The 20,402-nt window shown below is 43.5% G+C and overlaps 2 protein-coding genes across 3 annotated transcripts in view; both read right to left on the bottom strand.

Annotated features, from left to right (window-relative positions):
• Positions 1 to 11,176, bottom strand: part of ift140 (intraflagellar transport 140 homolog (Chlamydomonas)) — a 30,305-nt gene extending 19,129 nt beyond the window's left edge. Inside the window, exons 1-19 of one of the 2 annotated variants that reach the window (XM_031560668.2) lie at positions 10,735 to 11,176; positions 9,748 to 9,896; positions 9,411 to 9,635; positions 9,063 to 9,184; positions 8,634 to 8,764; positions 8,335 to 8,510; positions 7,147 to 7,238; positions 6,870 to 6,976; positions 6,634 to 6,773; positions 5,983 to 6,186; positions 4,319 to 4,391; positions 3,850 to 3,941; positions 3,404 to 3,531; positions 3,078 to 3,195; positions 2,837 to 2,958; positions 2,451 to 2,586; positions 1,514 to 1,645; positions 939 to 974; positions 175 to 362 (exon numbers count right to left, since the gene is read on the bottom strand). In XM_031560668.2, coding sequence (XP_031416528.1) covers positions 175 to 362; positions 939 to 974; positions 1,514 to 1,645; positions 2,451 to 2,586; positions 2,837 to 2,958; positions 3,078 to 3,195; positions 3,404 to 3,531; positions 3,850 to 3,941; positions 4,319 to 4,391; positions 5,983 to 6,186; positions 6,634 to 6,773; positions 6,870 to 6,976; positions 7,147 to 7,238; positions 8,335 to 8,510; positions 8,634 to 8,764; positions 9,063 to 9,184; positions 9,411 to 9,635; positions 9,748 to 9,894 — 2,369 coding nt within the window. In that variant the 5' untranslated portion in view covers positions 9,895 to 9,896; positions 10,735 to 11,176. The remainder of the gene's footprint in view (positions 1 to 174; positions 363 to 938; positions 975 to 1,513; positions 1,646 to 2,450; positions 2,587 to 2,836; positions 2,959 to 3,077; positions 3,196 to 3,403; positions 3,532 to 3,849; positions 3,942 to 4,318; positions 4,392 to 5,982; positions 6,187 to 6,633; positions 6,774 to 6,869; positions 6,977 to 7,146; positions 7,239 to 8,334; positions 8,511 to 8,633; positions 8,765 to 9,062; positions 9,185 to 9,410; positions 9,636 to 9,747; positions 9,897 to 10,734) is intronic. The other variant, XM_031560669.2, reaches the window with a different exon arrangement.
• Positions 11,177 to 11,595: 419 nt separating this feature from the next.
• telo2 (TEL2, telomere maintenance 2, homolog (S. cerevisiae)) lies at positions 11,596 to 18,190 on the bottom strand. The gene is made up of 21 exons (XM_012831066.3): positions 17,934 to 18,190; positions 17,428 to 17,747; positions 17,009 to 17,286; positions 16,794 to 16,862; positions 16,440 to 16,587; positions 16,254 to 16,356; positions 16,050 to 16,118; positions 15,812 to 15,953; positions 15,538 to 15,674; positions 15,010 to 15,086; positions 14,734 to 14,847; positions 14,306 to 14,394; positions 14,102 to 14,193; positions 13,750 to 13,866; positions 13,581 to 13,652; positions 13,233 to 13,397; positions 12,968 to 13,059; positions 12,380 to 12,479; positions 12,173 to 12,237; positions 11,962 to 12,077; positions 11,596 to 11,863 (listed from the first exon to the last, which is right to left on the bottom strand). Exons 2-21 carry the CDS (start codon positions 17,733 to 17,735, stop codon positions 11,754 to 11,756), a joined length of 2,463 nt encoding a protein of 820 aa, XP_012686520.2. The 5' UTR covers positions 17,736 to 17,747; positions 17,934 to 18,190; the 3' UTR covers positions 11,596 to 11,753.
• Between the last annotated feature and the right edge of the window lie 2,212 nt (positions 18,191 to 20,402).

Genomic DNA, 20,402 nt, shown 5'->3' with positions numbered 1-20,402 from the left:
TATTATTCGACAACTCTATTTAAAATTCCATTCGATTTAATACAATACAGTACTCGTGATATATGTGTATGTGTGTGTGTGTGTGTGTGTGTGTGTGTGTGTGTGTGTGTGTGTGTGTGTGTGTGTGTGTGTGTGTGTGTGTGTGTGTGTGTGTGTGTGTGTCTGCATGCCTACCTTTTGATGAGTTTGATAGCTTTGAAGGCCTCGTCCATGTCTGAAATGGTGAGGTAGAAGCTGAAGTTGAGCAGTGCGTCTCTGGTGGGTTTGTCACAGTTCTCCAGACCGGTGAAGTCTCGTAGGGCGCGGCGCACCACCATCTGAGGGGCCGCGCTGGGCTCCTCCGCTACAGAGCCCTCTCCAGGCTAGGGGACAGGGATGGAGGGAACTTAGAAACCTTTGGTCTACTATGTGAACTAGCACCCATCATCTACACTCTGTTTTCCTCAGGACAGACTACATTTCAAATTTGCTTACATTTCAACATTGTGTACATTGTGAGGTACATGAAAATGGAATGCTATTTGGTACAAGTTTCCTTTTTAAAAACTGTTCTAAAACAAGTACGTAGGAGAACCTCTTAAGAACTTCTACAAAAGGAAAGGGGAGAGGTCTTAAAGAGTGAAGACAGGGATTACAGAGTGTAGTACGAACAGTAGTATTGGAACAGGTCTGTGTCGATTCTGGTATGCATTTGATTTGATTTGTAATGAGCAATGTTTGAGACAGAGGATGGTGATGATACTTGCTGGTTGTGCTGTTTGTGCTTGTTGTACTGTGCCACTTTCAGTGAGGCCTGTGCTGATGTGGTTTTGTGAACATTGTCACTTAAATAAGAGGAGACAAGGGAGACTATTGGGGAGGAGGAGAGGGAGGGAGGGAGGGAGGGAGGGAGGGAGCAGGGTAAGCTGGCGGAGAAGTGAGGCTGGCCTCATACTCACAACAGGGAGGAAAAGCCCACCCCTCCGAAACAAGAGCTGCAGTAGCACAATGAATGCGTGTGTGAGGGAGGAAGAGAGGGAGGAAGAGAGAGAGAGAGAGAGAGAGAGAGATGGCAGAACATAGAAGAAAGAGTAACAGCATGTGATGAGAAAAAAAACTAAAATGAAAAAGAAAAGAAAGAGTCTTGTTTTGCAGACGTGTAAATAACAGAAAAATAAAAATGAAAAACCTCCTAATGAAACGGAGAAAGCAGAGACATATCTAACAGCTGGAGCAGTAGTGGGGATGCATATTCATCTGGACCTTGCAGGCAGTGCAGCATAGCAGTGGAGCTTTCTCTCCTAGAATGGCTAAGCCCTAGCTTATCTGGGTAGCAGCGGTCCATTGCTTTACGATTATGCTTCACCTGTGTGGCAGAAATAAATTCCTCTTCCCAAACATGGAGTATTGTAGGAGGTTATAGAGTATATGCATGTCTCTTTTAAAACTGCAAAACCTCCTTGTTTTGGCAGTCTAGTAGTAGAACACTGCTTTAAATCACTCTTTACTTTCAGGACACATAAGTCCCTCTTACCTTACACGCGTAGTAGTAGTAGGGTGCATCCAGGGCAAGTAGCGCTTGCAGACCAGCTGGTTTAGGGGCAGATTCTTGCAATAGGAGGCCATGCTCCTGTGTCACAAAGAATGTAACTACCAGACAATCAGCCTATAAGAGAGAGGAGAACCTTAAATCAGCCAATTCAAATAGCAAGAGAGGATCTCAATGGCCAAGGCTATGCTAGTTACTTTAGCCCAGGAAAAGCCAATGAGGTGCCACATTCCAGATGGCCACATGAGTATGTTCTCTATGCGGATGCTCCTGCCATGAAAACTGCGAGTTCATGCACAACGTCAGTGTAGGGCACGAGTCTCCTCACATGTGCATGTTGACAACATTCCTTATGTCATGATGGAGATAAAGAAGACTAGCTGCTGAGATTTGTGCCGAGGCTAATACCTTTTGGCCCATACTATTATATTAACCATATATATAAATATAAATATATAATCATAGGCTATATGGGAAACAATAAAGAAAAACATCATTATGTCGTGGTGTCAAGTTGAGTAATATATACGTAGGTGATATGGTTATAAATGCTAATGAAGAAAACCCTCCAAAACGTCTTACACTTTAATGAGGCTACTTATAGTTTTTTGTCGTGCAAAATGTTCCCATACCAGCTAACCACAGATATAACCTTGCGCCGCTTGAAGACTATGCGCGTTCCCAAATGGCTTTGTGACTGTCAGCAATGGCAGTTTTCAACAACCGCCAATCCGCATAGACGACACACTATTTCTTAGAGTCTGTTGTCATGTGTTATGTGTTGCTAACTGTAATTGGCTTTTCATAGACATGGTGCCCATGGTCCGACATTTCTAAAGATGTCGGCAGACAATTTGGATGCTAACTGGCTGAAACTAACCCTCCAAATTCTGACCCCCTGATTTGAATTGGCATAGTGTACCTTTTGTGATTGGCTGTCTTGGTGGAGGTCAGAGTTCACAGGTGCAGCCTCACAGACAAACAGACGTGGCTCAGTTTCATCCCAGAACTGAGAGATGGGGCAGCGTCCGCTCAGGTCAGCCTCCACACACTGATTCCTGACACACACACACACACACACACACACACACACACACACACACACACACACACACACACACACACACACACACACACACACGCTGTTTATAATCTGCTACAGGACTGAAATGCGCAACTTTTACAACAGTTTAACTGTGAACCTCCAACAGAGTTGTAATAAAAACCAAGTCTCATTTGAGATTATTCCTGTGACTGTACATGCAAAAGGTAGGCAATGTAATGTGCAGACGATCCTCTAGCGCATACCTCTCACTATCCTCTGTCTGGGAGAGGCCACTGGGAGGCCTCCCAGTGAAGAAGTCAAAATGTGTAATCGTGTCCATCTCCACGTCATAGAAATACACTTTGTGATCTGGTCTGCCATTCCCCTGCACACACACATACGGAGTTACACAATCAGTGTTCCTTCAGTGTCTACTGACACACAATAACATATTTCTATCTGCCCAACACGTGTGAATGTGAAGGAGTCTGTGTGCGCACTGACCTGAGTGACCAAGAGGCTAACTTGGTTTCCACTTGCGTTGCATTTAACTGAGCACAAGGCTCCCAGGTTAGGGATCAATTCCTTCAGACCTTTAGCATTACACATTGGCTTTGCTTCCCTGAAGACACACACACACACACACACACACACACACACACACACACACACACACACACACACACACACACACACACACACACACACACACACACACACACAAATCCTCATCATATTACTACACATCACCATACGTCATTGTGTTACTGTGTTATGTATGTTGTAAATACTGTTTGCAACCCACACGTGAATATGATGTGCATGCGTACCTTCGTGTCAGGTCGAACACTCTAACATGAGCCGTGTCTGTGCCCACAGCCAGGTAGGATTTGCACACACTGAGCAACACTGGGTTCCCCTCTGCTTCAGAGAACGTCAACAACTGCTTCACTGTACCCTGCGACATATGCAAACATTTATCACACCATGGAGAGACCAGAGGAAAACAAAGAGACAGTGCTGTGTGTGTATGTATGTGTGTGTATGCGGTGGGTATGTGTGTGTATGTGTGTGGATGTGATGGTGTGTGGATGTGATGATGTGTGTTTATGTGTGTATGCGTGTGTATGTGTGGATGTGTGTGTATGTGTGTATGTGTGTGTATGTGTGTATGTGTGTATGTGTGGATGTGTGTGGATGTGTGTGTGTATGTGATGATGTGTGTGTATGTGTGTATGCGTGTGTATTCGTGGATGTGTTTGCCTGTCTGTCTCACCTGTGGAGTGCGGACCTGCACCCGGTTGGGCTCCACTGTGTAGATGTTCTCCTCATGAATGGCCAGAGCTGGAGACTCACACGGGAACGAACCTGAGAGAGGAGAGGACAGCTTGGGATGCATCAATGTGCTTTTCGTTCATCCCTCCTGATCTGGCAGAATTACATGTAGTCTTTGGTAAGATTGTTTATTCAGTTGTCTTTTCAGCGCATTCATAATGATGCTTTGTGTTGTGTGTTTACTGAAGGTGGAGTTATGACATGTGAATCTGACTGTGAATCATCTTTTTTTCCATTCAGGACAAAGTCCAAATACCTTATATCTGTAATTATACACAGACATGATTGTATTTTAATGTCACTGTGGTTTAATGATGAGCGTGTACTCAGAATGTGTTACCTGTGTTGCGTAGAGCTGTTCACAGAATGTGTTACCTGTGTTGCGTAGAGCTGTTCACAGAATGTGTTACCTGTGTTGCGTAGAGCTGGTCCCGCAGGCTCATACACCATCACATATTTCCCATTCCAAACAGTTACACAGTCCTGTAGGAATTAGATAGAGATTTCAAACACACCAACCAAGTTTGGATGTCACTTTAAGACTTCTGAACTAAATGAGAGGAGATTATAATCTAAAATGATATATAAAAAACATCTGCACAGTTATCTACAAGCAAACATTTAGGGTTTTACAACAGACTCTGCACAACAAACTTTGTGCAGTCATAATTTAAGGTCTCATCATTTTGTCTGTGAGGAGTATAGGCAACATATGCAGCTTGAAAGGATATATGTTCACTGGACTTCATCAGATCTATCTAAACCAAAGGCAAAAGAAGTGACCCAGTACAAACAGGGTCGGTTTCTAAGGATTAACATACGGCTTATTGGGATATTCAATATTCTGTAGACACTACAAACTCTTATTCTTAACCATCATGCTATAGGCTAAACCTATAACCTACTCAATAGGCGGACCCCGGTCCGGATCCGGACCCAGACGCAATCAAATTTGGACCGAAGCCAAAATCAACATTCTAACTGAATCATGATCCAAGCAAGTTTTTATTGGTGCATGATTTCGCGCTATATATTTGTTTCCTACTCGATGTGGTTTCTATCTTCCGTGTCCAATCCAGAGGTCCAATCAGGAGCTGTAATAACAACATCACTATGACAACTCACTCACTCAATGTTGGCCGCGAGCTCTGTGGGTCACGCAGGTCGTGTGTGTCAATGCCAACAACGCAGGCAGATCGATTTGTGAACGGTATCTGTTACTCAGCAAACGAAAATTATGGCGTGCTCTAATCCCGACAAAAAACTAAAAGTTCATTCCAAAAATCGCGAATTTAAGAAAGAGTGGACTGACAAGTATGCATTTGTGCTGCCTGTGGAGAGCACAAAACCGATGTGTTTAATCTGCAACGAGACGGTTGCCCTTGTCAAAAGTGGTAACGTGAAACGTCTCTATGAAACAAAGCATGCACACTTCGAATAAAATTACCCCCAGAACTCTGAGGTAAGGTCCAGAAACCATCTGCAATCATCATACCAAGCAACATGCATTGTAATAGTTAGATCAGCCACACAACAAGAGTGTGCATACCTCAACATACTGTTGTGAGTCTGCCTTTTCAACCATGAATATGGTGAAAAACAAAACAGGAGCACACTCACTAATGAACACTACATCAGTGCCTCCGCCTGGCCTTCACACCTTTTATGCCTAAGTTTAAAGCACAAAAAAGATGTCACCTTTCACACAAATAAAGCCAGACCACATCACCTTTTGTGCATAGTTTGAACGTTTTTGTTGGAGTTATGTTTTTGGATTTTGACCGCCACTGTACCGGACCATGGACTGAATGGAAATTTGGCGAGTGGACCTTTTGGGGTTCTAATTGAGTACCCCTGGGCTAAACCAATAAAAAGAGGCAACTAGATGAGCAGCAGCAACTTTCCCTCTTTCTCAATCAACAATCAGGTATAATGCAACTACACAGTCAATTAATCAATATCAGCAAGTTCATATAGGTTTAAAATGTAACCATATTATTACCTTGATACAATACTTAAAGGCTACAAGTTTAAAAGTTACTATAATCATCTGATGATGTTGTGACTGATTTACCTTGGCAACCTGCACTGCCCGAACATGTGTATCTGTGCGGAGCGTGAGGAACGTGTCCGTGCTGAAATACGCCAGACTGATGGTGTTGGGCGTGAGCTGCACTGCTGCCACCTGCTGGCTGAAGTGGGAACACATGAGCTGCTCAGACAGGATTTGCACTGAGGTGCCAGTGCACACTGCCAGCAACCACAGACTGGAGCCCCACTGAGACGGAGAGAAAGAGAGAGGGGGGGAAGAAATATGAAGGGGATTAGGGGGATTGGGGGAGAAGAAAACCGGGAGACGAAAACAGACAGAGGAATGAGAGAGGAGGCCATTATTTAGTTTGAGTGTGGAACCTAAACTTTGTGTAAGTTTTTGTAAGTTTTGTAACTTTGGATTTGTGTACCTGTGGCTAAGGTAACACCTAATATACTGATAACTGTAGCTTTAGCTAAAGCATACTAAAGTAAGGTGTGCCTGCAGCTAAGGAACAAGAACATCCAGTAGCTGATGTTAACTGAGGTGAGCTCATTAATCTGATGACTTCCAAGAGTACCCGTGCCCAAATAGATGGAATAGAGCCAATCACAGCGGTTCCCCTGCATATAAGTTCTTCAGTTGTGCCAGATGTGGGTTACCGTGTAGTTCTACATCATGTCAAATCAGTACCTGCAGCTGATGAATGTTCCCCTCCACTTCTGTAGGAGTCTGTAGTTTCCACTGAGTTGTCGAGTCTCCTTTGGAATTAGCCGCGGTGACCATCCGCCAGAGAGCAACGCGGCCCTTACTGGTCCCAGCAGCAAGGATTTCTGATGAATGATGATAAAATCAGACAGGTATAAACATCTGATGAATCTGATGTCAGCGTGCCTATCAGAATATCTGTGCTTGTGTTGCTTTTGTACCTTTAGCTGGGCAGTACGACACACAGTTCAACAGTTCTCCTTTCTCAAAACCCAAGTTCTCCTCCAAAGACAGAATATAATTATCATCCTTCTCCAAATCCCATAGCCTGTAATGCATTACATATACATTACATATAAGGAAACCAAACCATGGACACACAAACACACAAGTGCTCCAACTGAGAGTAAAGTAGTCTTAGACACAATTCATCACATTGTGGTCATAACACAGAGGATCTGTAGGTCAGAAGAGAGAGGCTGTGGGGGGAGACCTCACCTGATGAGGGCTTCCCCTGCAGCTGTGATCAGCAGGCCACTCTCTGTCCACAAGATGTCCATATTCTGACCAGTCCTTCCACTCAGCTTCACCTGCACACACACACACACACACACACAAGCCACCACACACACAACGTAATTTACTGGTCAACACTGACTGGTGTGACGTTTAAAGGGGACGTATCAAATACAAATGAGTAGATACTCCTCTGCTAGCTAACAGCATTTGGCTAATCAACATTGATAGGTATGAAGTACAGGCATCTGACCGGTTCATAAATAGCTAGGTTTCCATCCAACTCATTCGCCTACTTTAAAGCACATTCATGAAAATTCAACTAAAGGAAGGTCTGTACACAGTTCCATCCACTGTATTATGCAAATCAAAATTGGATGCTCTCCTAATAAAGGGAGGAGTTGTTAACAGCTGTAGGTTCAAAACTTGAGGTTGTCAGGGCAACTTTAACGAAAACACGTAATAAATTCTCAGCAAATGCAATTTGATGTGAATAAACATTGTGTATTTTGTGTTTATATTTCTGAATGAAATAACAGAGATATGGTGTGTGCATAGATGTTTTAATCATGGCTGATATGGAACTCTAAATTTCAGTACTAAATGTGGATGACTGTGTGTGTGTGTGTGTGTGTGTGTGTGTGTATGTGCAAAAGAGACGTGCTGGAGTAAGTCATGCTGAGCTTGTGTATGCATATCTGTTTGTTTGTGTGTGGGTGTGTGCGTGCATGTGAGAGAGGTTTAGCATCCATCAGCCTTAGTGGCATTATACCCTATGCAAATCTGGAGTTAATCCCCCCCCTTTCAGCAAATACGTTTCTTATTTGACTGAGAAGATTTCATGTGAATTTCAAGCGTTTCCACTTCGAATAGTCAAACTTCCTTTAAAAAAATTGGATGGAAACACAGTTAGTATAGTGTACCCTGAGATGAGTATGTTGAGGGAGAATTGATCAGTAATGTGAGGTACATTCCACAAAAACAACAGTTCTGAGTATCCACACACCCTCATCCAGTAGGCACAATATTTTGACCACATTTTTGACCATCTTGATCAGTGGCTCAGCTGATGACCTCTGTGGTCAGTTTTGTTCCCGGGCACCTGAATCTGATTAGAACATCTAGTTCACTCACTGGATCACAGTAAGTGGGATTCTAGTGGATGCTCACCTTGCTTAGCTCATGAGCGCCACCATCTGGCATGAGACTGAACTGTGCGAGCATGAGGGTGTCTGTGACTACAGCCAGCACTGTCTTCTGCTCTACGTACACCAGCTTTTGCACGGCACCCTCTACTGTTAGCATGCACACACTGCGTCCACGTTCATCAACACTGTAAACAGAGCCTTCAAACACACAAACACATACCCACAAGGCATATGGTTAGATTTAAAAAAAAGAAGAACATTGTTTACTATCTCAGCTCACGAAAACGATACAGAAACAAGTCAATAGAGTGGCACACTTACCATCAGCTGTACTGCAGTATAGTTGAAGTGTGTCCTGTCGCGGAGGTCCTTTCCCTGCCTTCTTCCAGTTAAACATGTCTAGAGCATTCTCATCACCACTGACTGCTGCACGGGCCAGCAGAGCCACATCTCTACACACCACACACACACACACACACACACACACACACACACACACACAAACAAATAGAATCACTATCCCACATAAACGGAGCAAGGAGTTCAGGGTCTGATTTATAATCTGGATCCAGCAATAAGCACAGATGTACAAGGTTTCAAACGATCACCGATGTACAACAATAACAACGTTAGTGACAATTTGGAATCATATTGGAGGTTGTGATAATTAATTATAAGAATACTGTTAGAACAGCTTATATTCAATGTCTTAATTAAGCACATGAATGTAAATGATGTCTGTGAACTCACTCTGTGGGAGCAGTGGGTCTGTAGATGCAGCATGTGAGAGGCTTGCCATACTCATGCTTCACAACATGAGTCCCCTGAAATCTGCCTCTGGCATCTACCTTCCATAGAGCCAGCACTCCAGCCTACATATAGACAACACACACACACACACACACACACACACACACACACACACACACACACACACACACACACAAAGAATTGTGTTGCCATTGACTGTTTCAAGTAGAAGTGTAGTTGAAGTGAATCAAAAGCTTCCCTTGCATACCTGTCATGTTTTAATAGTCTACACAATGAAGTTAGAGGTGACTGTCTTCAATGTGTGTGTGTGTGTGTGTGTTTACTGACCTGATCACCTGTGACCAGTCTTCCTCCACTGTGGCTCCACTCCAGCAGTGTGATGCATGCAGTGTGTGTGTTCTGTGGCAGAGGTATAGTTTCTCCTGTGGGGTGTGTGAGCAGCGCCACCTCTCCAGTCTCCCATCCCACACACAGCACAGGCTTACTGGGATGCCAGTGCAGCACAGTTGGGCTGCAGCTTCGCTCAATTCTACACAGCTCTGCATGCTCACCCTTCACAGAAACACACACAGTATAGCTGTCAATAGCCAGATATAGATCTCAAACAGTAACTTAATTGTAACTGACATGATATGCCATTATGGGCTAGTTATTCTTAACTTACATGCTGTTGGTAGACGTCGACGCTGCCTCCGGTGTCTGGACTAATGGATCCTACCGCGAGCACGGGTTGAGTAGAGTGCCAAGCTATGAGGAAAGGTGTCCCACTGTTCTCCGGAGCCTCGATCCGGTGGTCAAAATACACTGCCATCTCTAAGTTATAAGATTGAGTTGTTAACGACTGAACAACTATATTAGTAGGCTACTATTCAGTATATGTAACAGTTAGCCTAACTGTCATAACCAGGCGTTTCCTTCAGTCAAAATAAGGCTACTTGGTTATGCTAGTTTATGAGAGCAGTCAGAAAATTAGCCATCTAACGGCGACCAAGGAATGTTTTTCGAAATAGCTATCAGATGGCTAGCCCGATGCCTGGTAACGTTAGCATGGAGCAACAGGTCAATGTAATACTGAGCTCAGTGTAGCCATGATCTACCTTTTCAGTTTCTAGAACAAATAGGCAGGTAGAACGAGTGTAATTTATGGACTAACTGTAACATTAATTGAGAAACTGTTATGTGGATAGTCAACTGTGTACAACCCATTTTGAATGCAACATATGGGTGGGATGAAATTATTTTCAAACCAACATTAATTATCCATCTTAACATAAGGTACATGTTTGACATACCAATTTGTTTTACTGTTTTACTGTCCACAAAGCTCATGAGGAGACTCACAGCTAAGATTACGAGCAGGTATGCTATCGCTAAACTCAACCCACCAGACAAATTTAACTTCTACTCGAATAAAATCAGAGATATCATATCTAATGACCTAGACTGTTGGCCAGCCAGTAACTAGAATAAAACATTCGCATGCAGCAGTGATTTTCAGCAAGCTAGCAAGCAATGTAACGTTAGCATAGCAAACTAGCAGATGTCTAGCTAATCCACATCAGTCTGCAAGGCCTGGTGAAATAAGTATTGCTCGTGTGCCGTTGTATGGAGTTAGTATTCGATTACTTTATGTTGTAAAATTGAAAAATACCTGAAAAACCTTCGTAGCCGTTGCTTTGACAAAACTGTCCGTAGTATACCCTGCATATGAATAGACACGGTATCTTGATAGTTTAGTAGCAAACACTGTTGAGGTTGTTTTCGCACGGCTGTACTATGAAGCGTCGTTTACAGTAACCCAGACAACCGAGTCATCCAGGCTCGCACGAAGGGCGGAGTTACGAAAGTTTACGAATATGATCCGAGTTGCTTTTCGTCCACACTTGGCTTGAATAACGCGTTTGGAAACAATGTTGACCTTACGATTTATCAAATAGCTCTACCTTCCTGGACACACGTTCCAGTTCTTCCACCAGTTGCATTCGCTAACTGCGCCTGGAGATGTTTCATCTCAGTGTTGACACATTTAGACTCGAACAATGTACTGTACTTACACTACTTAAAAGGAGGCATGGATGTCAGTATCTCTATGTTTCCAGACAGGTTAACACATTTGCATACATTTCTTTCTACATTTTACGGTATATCTAATTTAGTGGCAATTAACTTATGTTACCTTAAGTCAGCTTTGCTTACTGCTGCTAATTAAACTGCTGAGACATAAACTGAACATTACAGCATTCTTTTTTTTTTTTTTACCTTCCACTGTAGTGGACATCTCCAGGTCTACTGTAAATTAAAGTAGCTTGATTAAAGGAAATGTGTCATCATTGTCACCCTGAGCGATACTTAATAGATTGTGCTTGGTGAGTCCTGCCTTACCATAAGCAATGCCAGAACAGTTTTTTTTTATGACTGTCCTGTCTAGTATGGAGAGAACTATAATTGTGTTTCTGCAGAAAAAAGATATTGTGAAAACAGAGAGAGCTTTTGTTTATTCTTGAAAAAGGCCTTTTTATTTCTTTTTCCACATTGTATTCCTCCAGTAAATACTCTTGACAATGTGGACATATCACGTTTTCCCATGAAGCCATGCAACCACTGAGGTCCCTAAAAATGGGACATCTCTGTTATGTTATGCCTGTATCAGAGTCAATAATCTCTTCATCATTATGTTTGTGTTTCTGGGTGTAGTTCCTTCTTCAGGCTCCTCTCCTGTAGTACTAGGCACTGCACAGCCAAGCTCCGACAATCAGCGTCTACATCCGTCTCTGCCACCTCTATAAACGCAAACAAACACAGTATGGAATAATCACATTAATAAAATACATGATCTCATGTGTATTTCTAACTTGCCTATGTATCTACTTGTGAATACCTGCTAGCCAAGCTCTTGTATCCACCAGATCATCACTGAGTTCTTGTAGGAGACTCTGACTTGGCATGGTCAAGAACACAGCACACACACACATCAACACACCCCGCCTCACAGACCTCGAAGAGAACGAGAGACAGAAACAGTATTAGACAAAACAAAACAAAACAAAATGAAACAATTGTATCATTAGGCATCTCAACCAACTACTCACTGGTCAATGTGGAAACGCAATGCCCACACAAAGTCCAGCAGGGCCTTCCCCATCTGAGTGGCCACCTACACACACCAGAACAAAAAGAGAAATGTTCAACCACTTTGGGTGAGGAAGAGATGTGTTTGTTGTGAACAAGTTGAGAGTGCATGTGTGTGTAAGTGCATGTGTGAGAGTGCATGTGTGTAAGTGCATGTGTGTACACACCGGTGCGTGAATGGCTAGATGCATAAGCAGTCCCAGAGTGCTCAACAGCTGTCCAAGCACCAGGTGGTCGCTCCCCAGCAGGTCAAAGGTCGCCTGTGGCCTGCGAGCACAAAAAGTACAGTGTGACTGAACAGCTTAAATGCTTCAACAAAGCATGTTAAACTTGAGAGAGAAGACAACTTAATAATGGTAACCGGTAATCTTAGCCATCACAATTATCAACATTAAAACACCTTGGGCACACTTAAAAAGAGATCAAGAATGAGATGCCTCTGGTAAAACCAGTAGAATAACATTTTCATGATTACTTCTATCTCTGAAGCCTCAAGTCTTTACTGTACATCATAATTTTACCACAGTGTGTCTATAGTATACCCAGGTTTGAGCCATGGATATGACAACTATTTCTAAAAATAATGTTTTAAATCCAAAATGTGTTTTAAATCCTCTCTCAGATATTCAAGTAAAGTGAAAACATCAGCAGGAAGATCGCCTCTTATTTCACTAATGGACTTAATCAAAATGTTTTAAATAATAATTCATCCACACAATGATGTCTCTCTCACTCCCACTCCCATTCATACAAACCTGTCATAGTTTCTGAGCAATGGAAAGAAGAAGTAACCAGCTACAGGAGCATAGAGGTTTGGGGTCGCTTTAGGAGGTGGTTGAGATAGGCCCTGTACAAAACACAAAATGGATGAATGACAAACACAATAATGACATACACGCAGAGATAGAAAGAAACGCACACACACAGGCGCACACACACACACACACACACACACACACACACACACACACACACACACACACACACACACACACACACACACACACACACACACGTTACCTTGCTGAAGCGTCTGGTTTTACTTCTGATGCGCTCCTCCACCACCTGCCTCCAGTGCTTCAGGTCATTACTCGGCTCAAGTGGACTCACAAAAGAAACAAGAGAGTTGCCCTCGCTCTTGTTAGTGATTGGCTGAGACAACTCCTGAGCGGCGAGAGCAAACACCTATTAAAAGAAATAGGTTTATTTATTTGATTCAGTGGATGTTTTTCAAGTCTTTTCAAGATGATTGACTGTACACACCTACAGAGCACCTTGTGTTCATGCACAATATAAAACACATACTAACGTGCAACTGATTTACAATTGCTTTAGACACAGGCTGCCTAATAGTGGTGATCATCTGACCTCGAGCATATCCAGTCGTTGGCGCAGGTTGTAATTAAGAGAGTAGAACTCTGTGGTCAGGTACTCTGACACCTACAGACATAGAGGGAAAGAGAGAGGTTCAACAAATATCCATCACTTTAAGAGGACATGCATGAGACTGAAGCATGTGTTGTGGGAGCCATCTTACAGGTATAGGGTCAGTGACAGCGAGAGCCACCATGGCTCTCTGGCGATGAAAGAGGAAGCTGGGGGTGTTGTACTTGTCTTCCATGTGCAGGAGTACCTTACTGAACTCCACACTGACCTACAGGAATGACAAAAACACCCACACTCTTCATATTCCACCGTCATAAGCCAGTCTACATCATCTATTTTGTAATCAAAGCACGTCCAATAGATTAGCCTGTACATTTCAAATAGGTAGAAAACATTAGTACAAAGCAGGATCAAAGAATATGTATTGTTTTTGGTCATCCACTAATTTGTTTTTGATCTATTCACACACTACACACATAGTGAGGTTCGTCTTTAAATCTGACCTCTTTTGTAGTGCTTATGTGCCTTCTCAAGAGCCCATCAGCAGCCTGTAAACACGCACACACACGGTCTGGGTCCTCAGAGGTCAGTAAACCTGCAAACAAATGCACACACATCCTTAAATCATGTCTGAGACAATGACACAAAACTAGCTTGCTGTCCAAACAAGTACATAAATGGTCAAAGTAATCATAAAGTGAGCTCACCGTCCAGGCAGTCACGAAGATAGTATGGCAGAGCACACTTCGTTTGCACCTCATCAGCTGACATGTCATAAGGAGTCAGCTCATCATCACTGAAGAGAGAGAGATGGATATCTGTAACAATGACTTCTTTCAATAATCTTTACAGATATGTCATTGAGCTGACAGAAGTAGACACATTTACTTCCTAGGGTTAGATAGCATACAATCACACATCTATTCTCCACCCACTATATTTGAGTGCAGAAACACCTAAATTAGACCATTGATGCTTAAAAGATTTCTTTCCTTTTAAGGAATAGACTGTTCTCCAGTCTGTTGCTGAGACTAAAGGGAAATCGAGAATAACTTAGGTAAAAATAAACCTAACAGTATAGAGGAAACTGAAAGGCCTTGAAATGGGTTTGTTTAATGCATCCCCAGCGCCTTACCTGTCCAGGTCAGAGTCTGGCTGTGCAGCCGGCTGGGAGGCTGCATCTGAAGGGTTACTGTGGCCCGGAGGTGAGGGACTCTTCACCTCTTCACTCTTTACTTCTGGCTCAGGACTACAAAAGCATGGCAGTGACCACCAGTGTGTACAGTTAAACCAATAACCTAACCCAATGTTGTATGGTTTATAGTGTGTCTTTGCTGATTCTCCATGAGCAATAAGTGTTATGTGGGGTTATGTATGGAATGTGTATGGAATGTGTTCAGTGAGTCATTACCTGTGTGCTGATTCTGGCTTTATTTCTGCTGGTTGCAGTATTTCCAGGAGAGCTCTGGTCTCGTCATCATGTTCAAACTGCCACCAGAGATATACACAAACACTTCAGACTCCTGATCTACATATAGACACATAGCACAGTCTAAACCCCCAAAGGCTCATGGGTTACTGGTCCCTATAACAGGTGAGGCCATCTCCACATACGACCTGCCAACTGCCATTGTGATTGTCAGGCTCAATCAGTCTCAGTAAAACTGTTTCATCAATTCATGGGAACCAAATAGTGCCACAGATACCACTGTTTGCAAAATATTGCGTTTAGGTATGAGTCATGGCCATGGCCTGATAATCACTGAATTGACTTGCGATTACTGTTAATATTGTTTAATGATCTTTAACAATAGCACTACTAGCACAACTAATCAGACACAGCATTGACTGATATCAGTGGCACACTGCCTGGTTAACTAATTTCCCAATCTGTGACCATTTCAGATGAAAGGTGCATGTGTGTGCTTGTGGGAGTTACCTGAAAGGAGAGGCGTGCGGTGGGTGTGTCCATGTGTTGACTGATGCACTCGCCCACCACCATGCCGATCTTGCGTACGCGCAGCACACTGCTGTCCAGATGACACTGCATACCACTCAACATGCACTGCCGAAGCACTGAACACAGACATAGACATACACACTCACAGCACGAGTCTGACACTGCCACTACATATGTGCATCACGTGTGTGTGCGTATGTGTGTGTGTGTGTATGTGTGTGTGTGTGTGTGTGTGCGTGATTGTGTGTGTTACCTTGTTGTTGCTGCTCTATCTCCTGAGGTTTCGACAGGCTCAAACACAATAGGAGAGCCTTGCTCACGTACAGCTGCTGCTCGACTGTAGTGTGCTTGACTGCACTGCTGTTGCTCCACGCCTGACACACGGCCCGCAGCACCTGCACACAAACACATGCTTGCATGATGAGCATTAGGAGGCGCACTAGGGGCAAGACGGTGAATGACACGGATATACACTCGCATGCATTAGATACCTGAGCAAGAAGTGGTCGGCGCTCATCACACTGAGCCAAATAACCTAGCAAAGTCCTCAACACACAATCCTGAAAGAAGGAAAGAAAGGAAAGAAGGGAAAGAGAGAGAGAAAGAGAGATATGATAATTATATAGAGTGCATTACATAAGTAAGGCTGAATAGGACTACTTCACTACATTTATACAGTACATCTTACTACCTACCTTATGATGGTACTGCAGCAGCAGGAGTTTGTGAGTGATGACAAACTGTGCCTTCGGATTCTTTAACACTACATTTCCCATAATCCTGGACAAAGTCTCAGGGCTGTCATAGATAACAAAATGACAGATGTTAAGCTCACGCAGAGACAAAGACAAACACATGCATACAAAGACGCAGACACCCACCCATTGACTGCTTGTACAAGTCCTGTAACCACGGCTTCCATCCAGCGATCTGGAACATTCTCCAACAGCTTGACACTCACTCGCCGCCACAGAACATCGGAGAGCGTGTGAGCACTCAGACAGGGGGCCAGCGTCCTGAAGAGCAGTGCTGCTCATAGACACACACAGAGACAGACAGCCACACACACGTGCACACACAAACACAATCGTCACAGTTGACACACCACATCACAAAACTTAGTGCAACAGTTTATCTGTAAGCAGATCAACTGGGAAATAAACTATTTTGTGTGATCTTTACATCTGAATACAGATACACAGAACACCCAAAAGATTAACAACAACAAAACTCACCAGTATGCCCCTGAGCACATGCCTTTCCCAGCATCTGACCCACAAAACCCAAAGAGCAGTCCTGCCCGCCTGCACAGACACAAACAGAGACACTTCAGTCTGTGTCGAGTTGAGGAACTAATAACAGACTAAAGTATAACAAAGCATAACATCCTAAAGCATGCATGCTATGCGCAGAGTTATAGAATGCCTGCAGTATATGAGGGGCTAGTTACCTCTCAGGGCCTTGCAGGTTTTCTCCAGTATACTGAGGATAGTGTTGGCCAGGAGGGAGCAGTACTGCTCTGGCAGGAATGCAGGAGGTGTTTTTGTTTGGAGTTTGTTGGCCGTGAGTGATGGGAGCCCCACCAGCCTGTTCAGAAGCACCTCTGTGACCTGTAGTGAGTCCACCACTCCTCCTCCTTCACACCGCGACCACAGCAGGACCTCTATGCGCCCTGTGCTCAGAAACTGCTCCAGCACGTACACCAGATGCTCAAGACCTGCGCTGGGCCTGAGGCACACAATCATACTATGTTGATCTATGAATCTCGGAGAAGCACTTAACATTCAGTGGTGTACAACCTCTTTGGCCCTAATAAGGGCAAACACAAACACTGTTAATGCAAAAATGTATGTGACTTGCAAAACTTACTCGCTTGAGGTAATGGCATCCAGAAGTGTCAGCAAAGCTTGATCAGTAGGACCACACAGGAAAAAGCTATCCCACAGTTCAGTCCGCTGAGACGCTGGCATTTTATGGAACCAGTCAGAATTGAGCCCCTTCACCAATCCCTGCAGTAGCGGTGTGTAAAAAACACGGCAGAACTCCGCCCTGTCACTGCAACTGTCATCCAGGTAACCTGACAGCTTGCGCAGCGCATCAAGGACCGTTCCAGTTTCCCGTGATAATGTCACAGTTCTTACGCAGTGGGTGACCTCCAATCGGACCTCCGCCTCCATACCTGTGTCAATCTGCAAAGGCATCAGGAGAAATAGTAGCAAAAGCACAAGCGAAAGTCGTCTTCGTCTTTTAAAGTGACCATATCAGTAACTTAACACCTAAGTGGTGAGCCGGCTTTCATAAAAGAGGCAAATTAAAGTAGGTGTTCAAAGTGTATTAGCTGTTCGTTAGCTGAATGATCAAGGTGGTCGACTTACCCAAACCAAGTGCACCACAGAAAGCTACCTAACATTAGCCAGCTAACATGGGTTTCGTGTTCAACCTAATTCACTTCATTTTTTCCCCTCCAATTCTGGAACAACTAAATCAAAGAGTTTCAACTTAATTTGAATAGTACTCTTTACATACAAGCTCCTCCTCACGAATCTACATTATGGTCATAACACTTAAACTCATGAGTGTACAGAAACATCACCGCCATCATTCATATGGTGTTCTGAAAATTACAACCGTTCTGAAACAAAAACGGAGGAGGACAATGAATCCTAGGTAAACAAACTTTAGTCACAACAGTAATGTCAATGAATAAACATTTAGATTCAAATAAAAGATGAACGTTTCAAAAATATTTAAAACCATTTTATTTCACTGTGACCGCTCCCGCAGTGTTGATATCCAGAAAAGTGAGCAGCAGGTCTGGCAGGTTCCCGAGAGGGACTGTTTTTGATGTGACGCCCCACATGCTCAAATCGTATGAACCGGTGAGCGGCAGCCAAAACTCTACCCATTGCCCCGTTTGCCGTTGGCACCACTGGAATTCCAGCCACTACCATCGACACCATAAGTGGGCATACGTCGTCTGACAGTAGATGTGTCAGAGGATGGGGAGGTTCCCCCGAAGAGCACCATAGGGAGGGTTGAGTAGTATGTCGTTGCCTGTATTGTGGGTGGGTATAGAAAGCAGCATCACCACATTGACCTTGCAGGTGATAGCGCTGCACACATTCTTGAGAGGGGGGCGACCAGAATAGTGCTTGAGACTGGGGTTGGCTCTGCGTTAGTGTCACTTCTCCACTGGCCAGGTCACAGGATTTTGAAGGCTGGACACACATTGTTTGTGGAGCAGGTGCTGTTGGTCCAAACACTGGTCCTGGAAAAGAAGTAGCTCAATCGTGAGTAGCCTACCAATGCAACAAGTCGGAATGATTGATTTGACCTACAGCTTAGTACAAGATATTTTTAAAACCTTGCGGAGCTGTTCTAGTTCTCTTAAGAATAATGAGCTGTGAGCTGAGGAAACGGATGCAATATTAGTAAGCAATATTTATTTAATTAGCCATGTGTATATATATAAGTGTATTTTCTTACCATTGGAGTGAGGGTCCATCAAAAAATAAGACATTGTAAAATCAGTGTCAGCAGTGTACAACCAGAGGATCAAATTGTTTTGGTAAAGTAACTAGATATTCTATTCATAATATTCTAATCAACATTCCAGCACCATTGCTACCATGGCAACTGCATCTCATGAAGAAAAAATGGCACTCAGGTTAAGATCATTGATTCAAGGATGCTTAAAAACTAAATATTCCAAATAATGTACTCAGTAATTTACATGTCTGGAGAGTGTAGTGGCTGAAAGCTACTGTCAACCATGGTTATTGAAAAAAAGACATGCAGGTGCAGTTTGCAGATTTACACCGCGTTCCACATTATTATGCAAATTGGATTTAAGGGTCATAAACATTCATTTTTTTGTTTTTCAATTAAACTCATGGATGGTATTGTGTCTCAGGACTATTTGGATGATTGAAATCAATCTCAGACACCTGTGATAATTAGTTTGCCAGGTGAGTCCAATCAAAGGAAAACTACTTAAGAAGGATGTTCCACATTATTAAGTAAGCTACATGTTTCAGGCGAAATGGGGAAGAAAAAGGATCTCTCTGCTGCTGAAAAGCGGCAAATAGTGCAATACCTTGGTCAAGGTATCACAACGTTGGATATTTCTAAAAGAATTGCGCGTGATCATCGGACGGTGAAGAAATTTGTCACCGATTCACAGCACAAGCGGGATCGTTCAGACAAAGGCAAAATAAGGAAGATTTCTGCCAAACAAATGCGTAGGGTTAAGACAGCAGCCACTAAAATGCCATTGAATAGCAGCAAACAGGTGTTTGAAGCCGCTGGTGCCTCAGGAGTCTCACGAACTTCAAGATGTAGGATGCTCAAGAGGTTTGCAAGTGTCCTTAAACCTGTTATTCGGCCACCCCTAAACCAAGCTCACAAGCAGAAAAGGTTGCAGTGGGCTCAGGACTACATGAAGACTAACTTTCAAACAGTTTTTCTTACGGATGAGTGCCGTGCAACCCTTGATGGTCCTGATGGATGGAGTAGTGGATGGTTGGTGAATGGCCAACAAGGAGGTGGCGGAGTCATGTTTTGGGCCGGAATCATGGGGAGAGAGCTGGTAGGCCCCTTCAGGGTCCCTGACGGTGTGAAAATGACCTCGGCAAAGTATGTAGAGTTTCTGACTGACCACTTTCTTCCGTGGTACAAAAAGAAGAACCGTGCCTTCCGTAGCAAAGTCATATTCATGCATGACAATGCACCATCTCATGCTGCAAAGTATACCTCTGGAGCATTGGCTGCTATGGGCATAAAAGGAGAGAAACTCATGGTGTGGCCCCCATCTTCCCCTGACCTTAACCCTATTGAGAACCTTT

This window comes from Clupea harengus, chromosome 23, assembly GCF_900700415.2.
Source record: "Clupea harengus chromosome 23, Ch_v2.0.2, whole genome shotgun sequence".
Lineage (NCBI taxonomy): Eukaryota > Metazoa > Chordata > Actinopteri > Clupeiformes > Clupeidae > Clupea > Clupea harengus.
This window is presented reverse-complemented; position numbering and strand designations above follow the sequence as displayed.

What these genes read in the sequence shown, in the direction of transcription:
- telo2 (XM_012831066.3), bottom strand. Translation starts at nt 17,735, where the DNA reads ATGGAGGCGGAGGTCCGATTGGAGGTCACCCACTGCGTAAGAACTGTG. An exon ending in AACCTGCAAGGCCCTGAGAG is followed by an intron (nt 16,863 to 17,008) that starts GTAACTAGCCCC and finishes GTGTCTGTGCAG; the next exon opens with GCGGGCAGGACTGCTCTTTG. An exon ending in CCAGACTCTGACCTGGACAG is followed by an intron (nt 14,395 to 14,733) that starts GTAAGGCGCTGG and finishes CTCTCTCTTCAG; the next exon opens with TGATGATGAGCTGACTCCTT.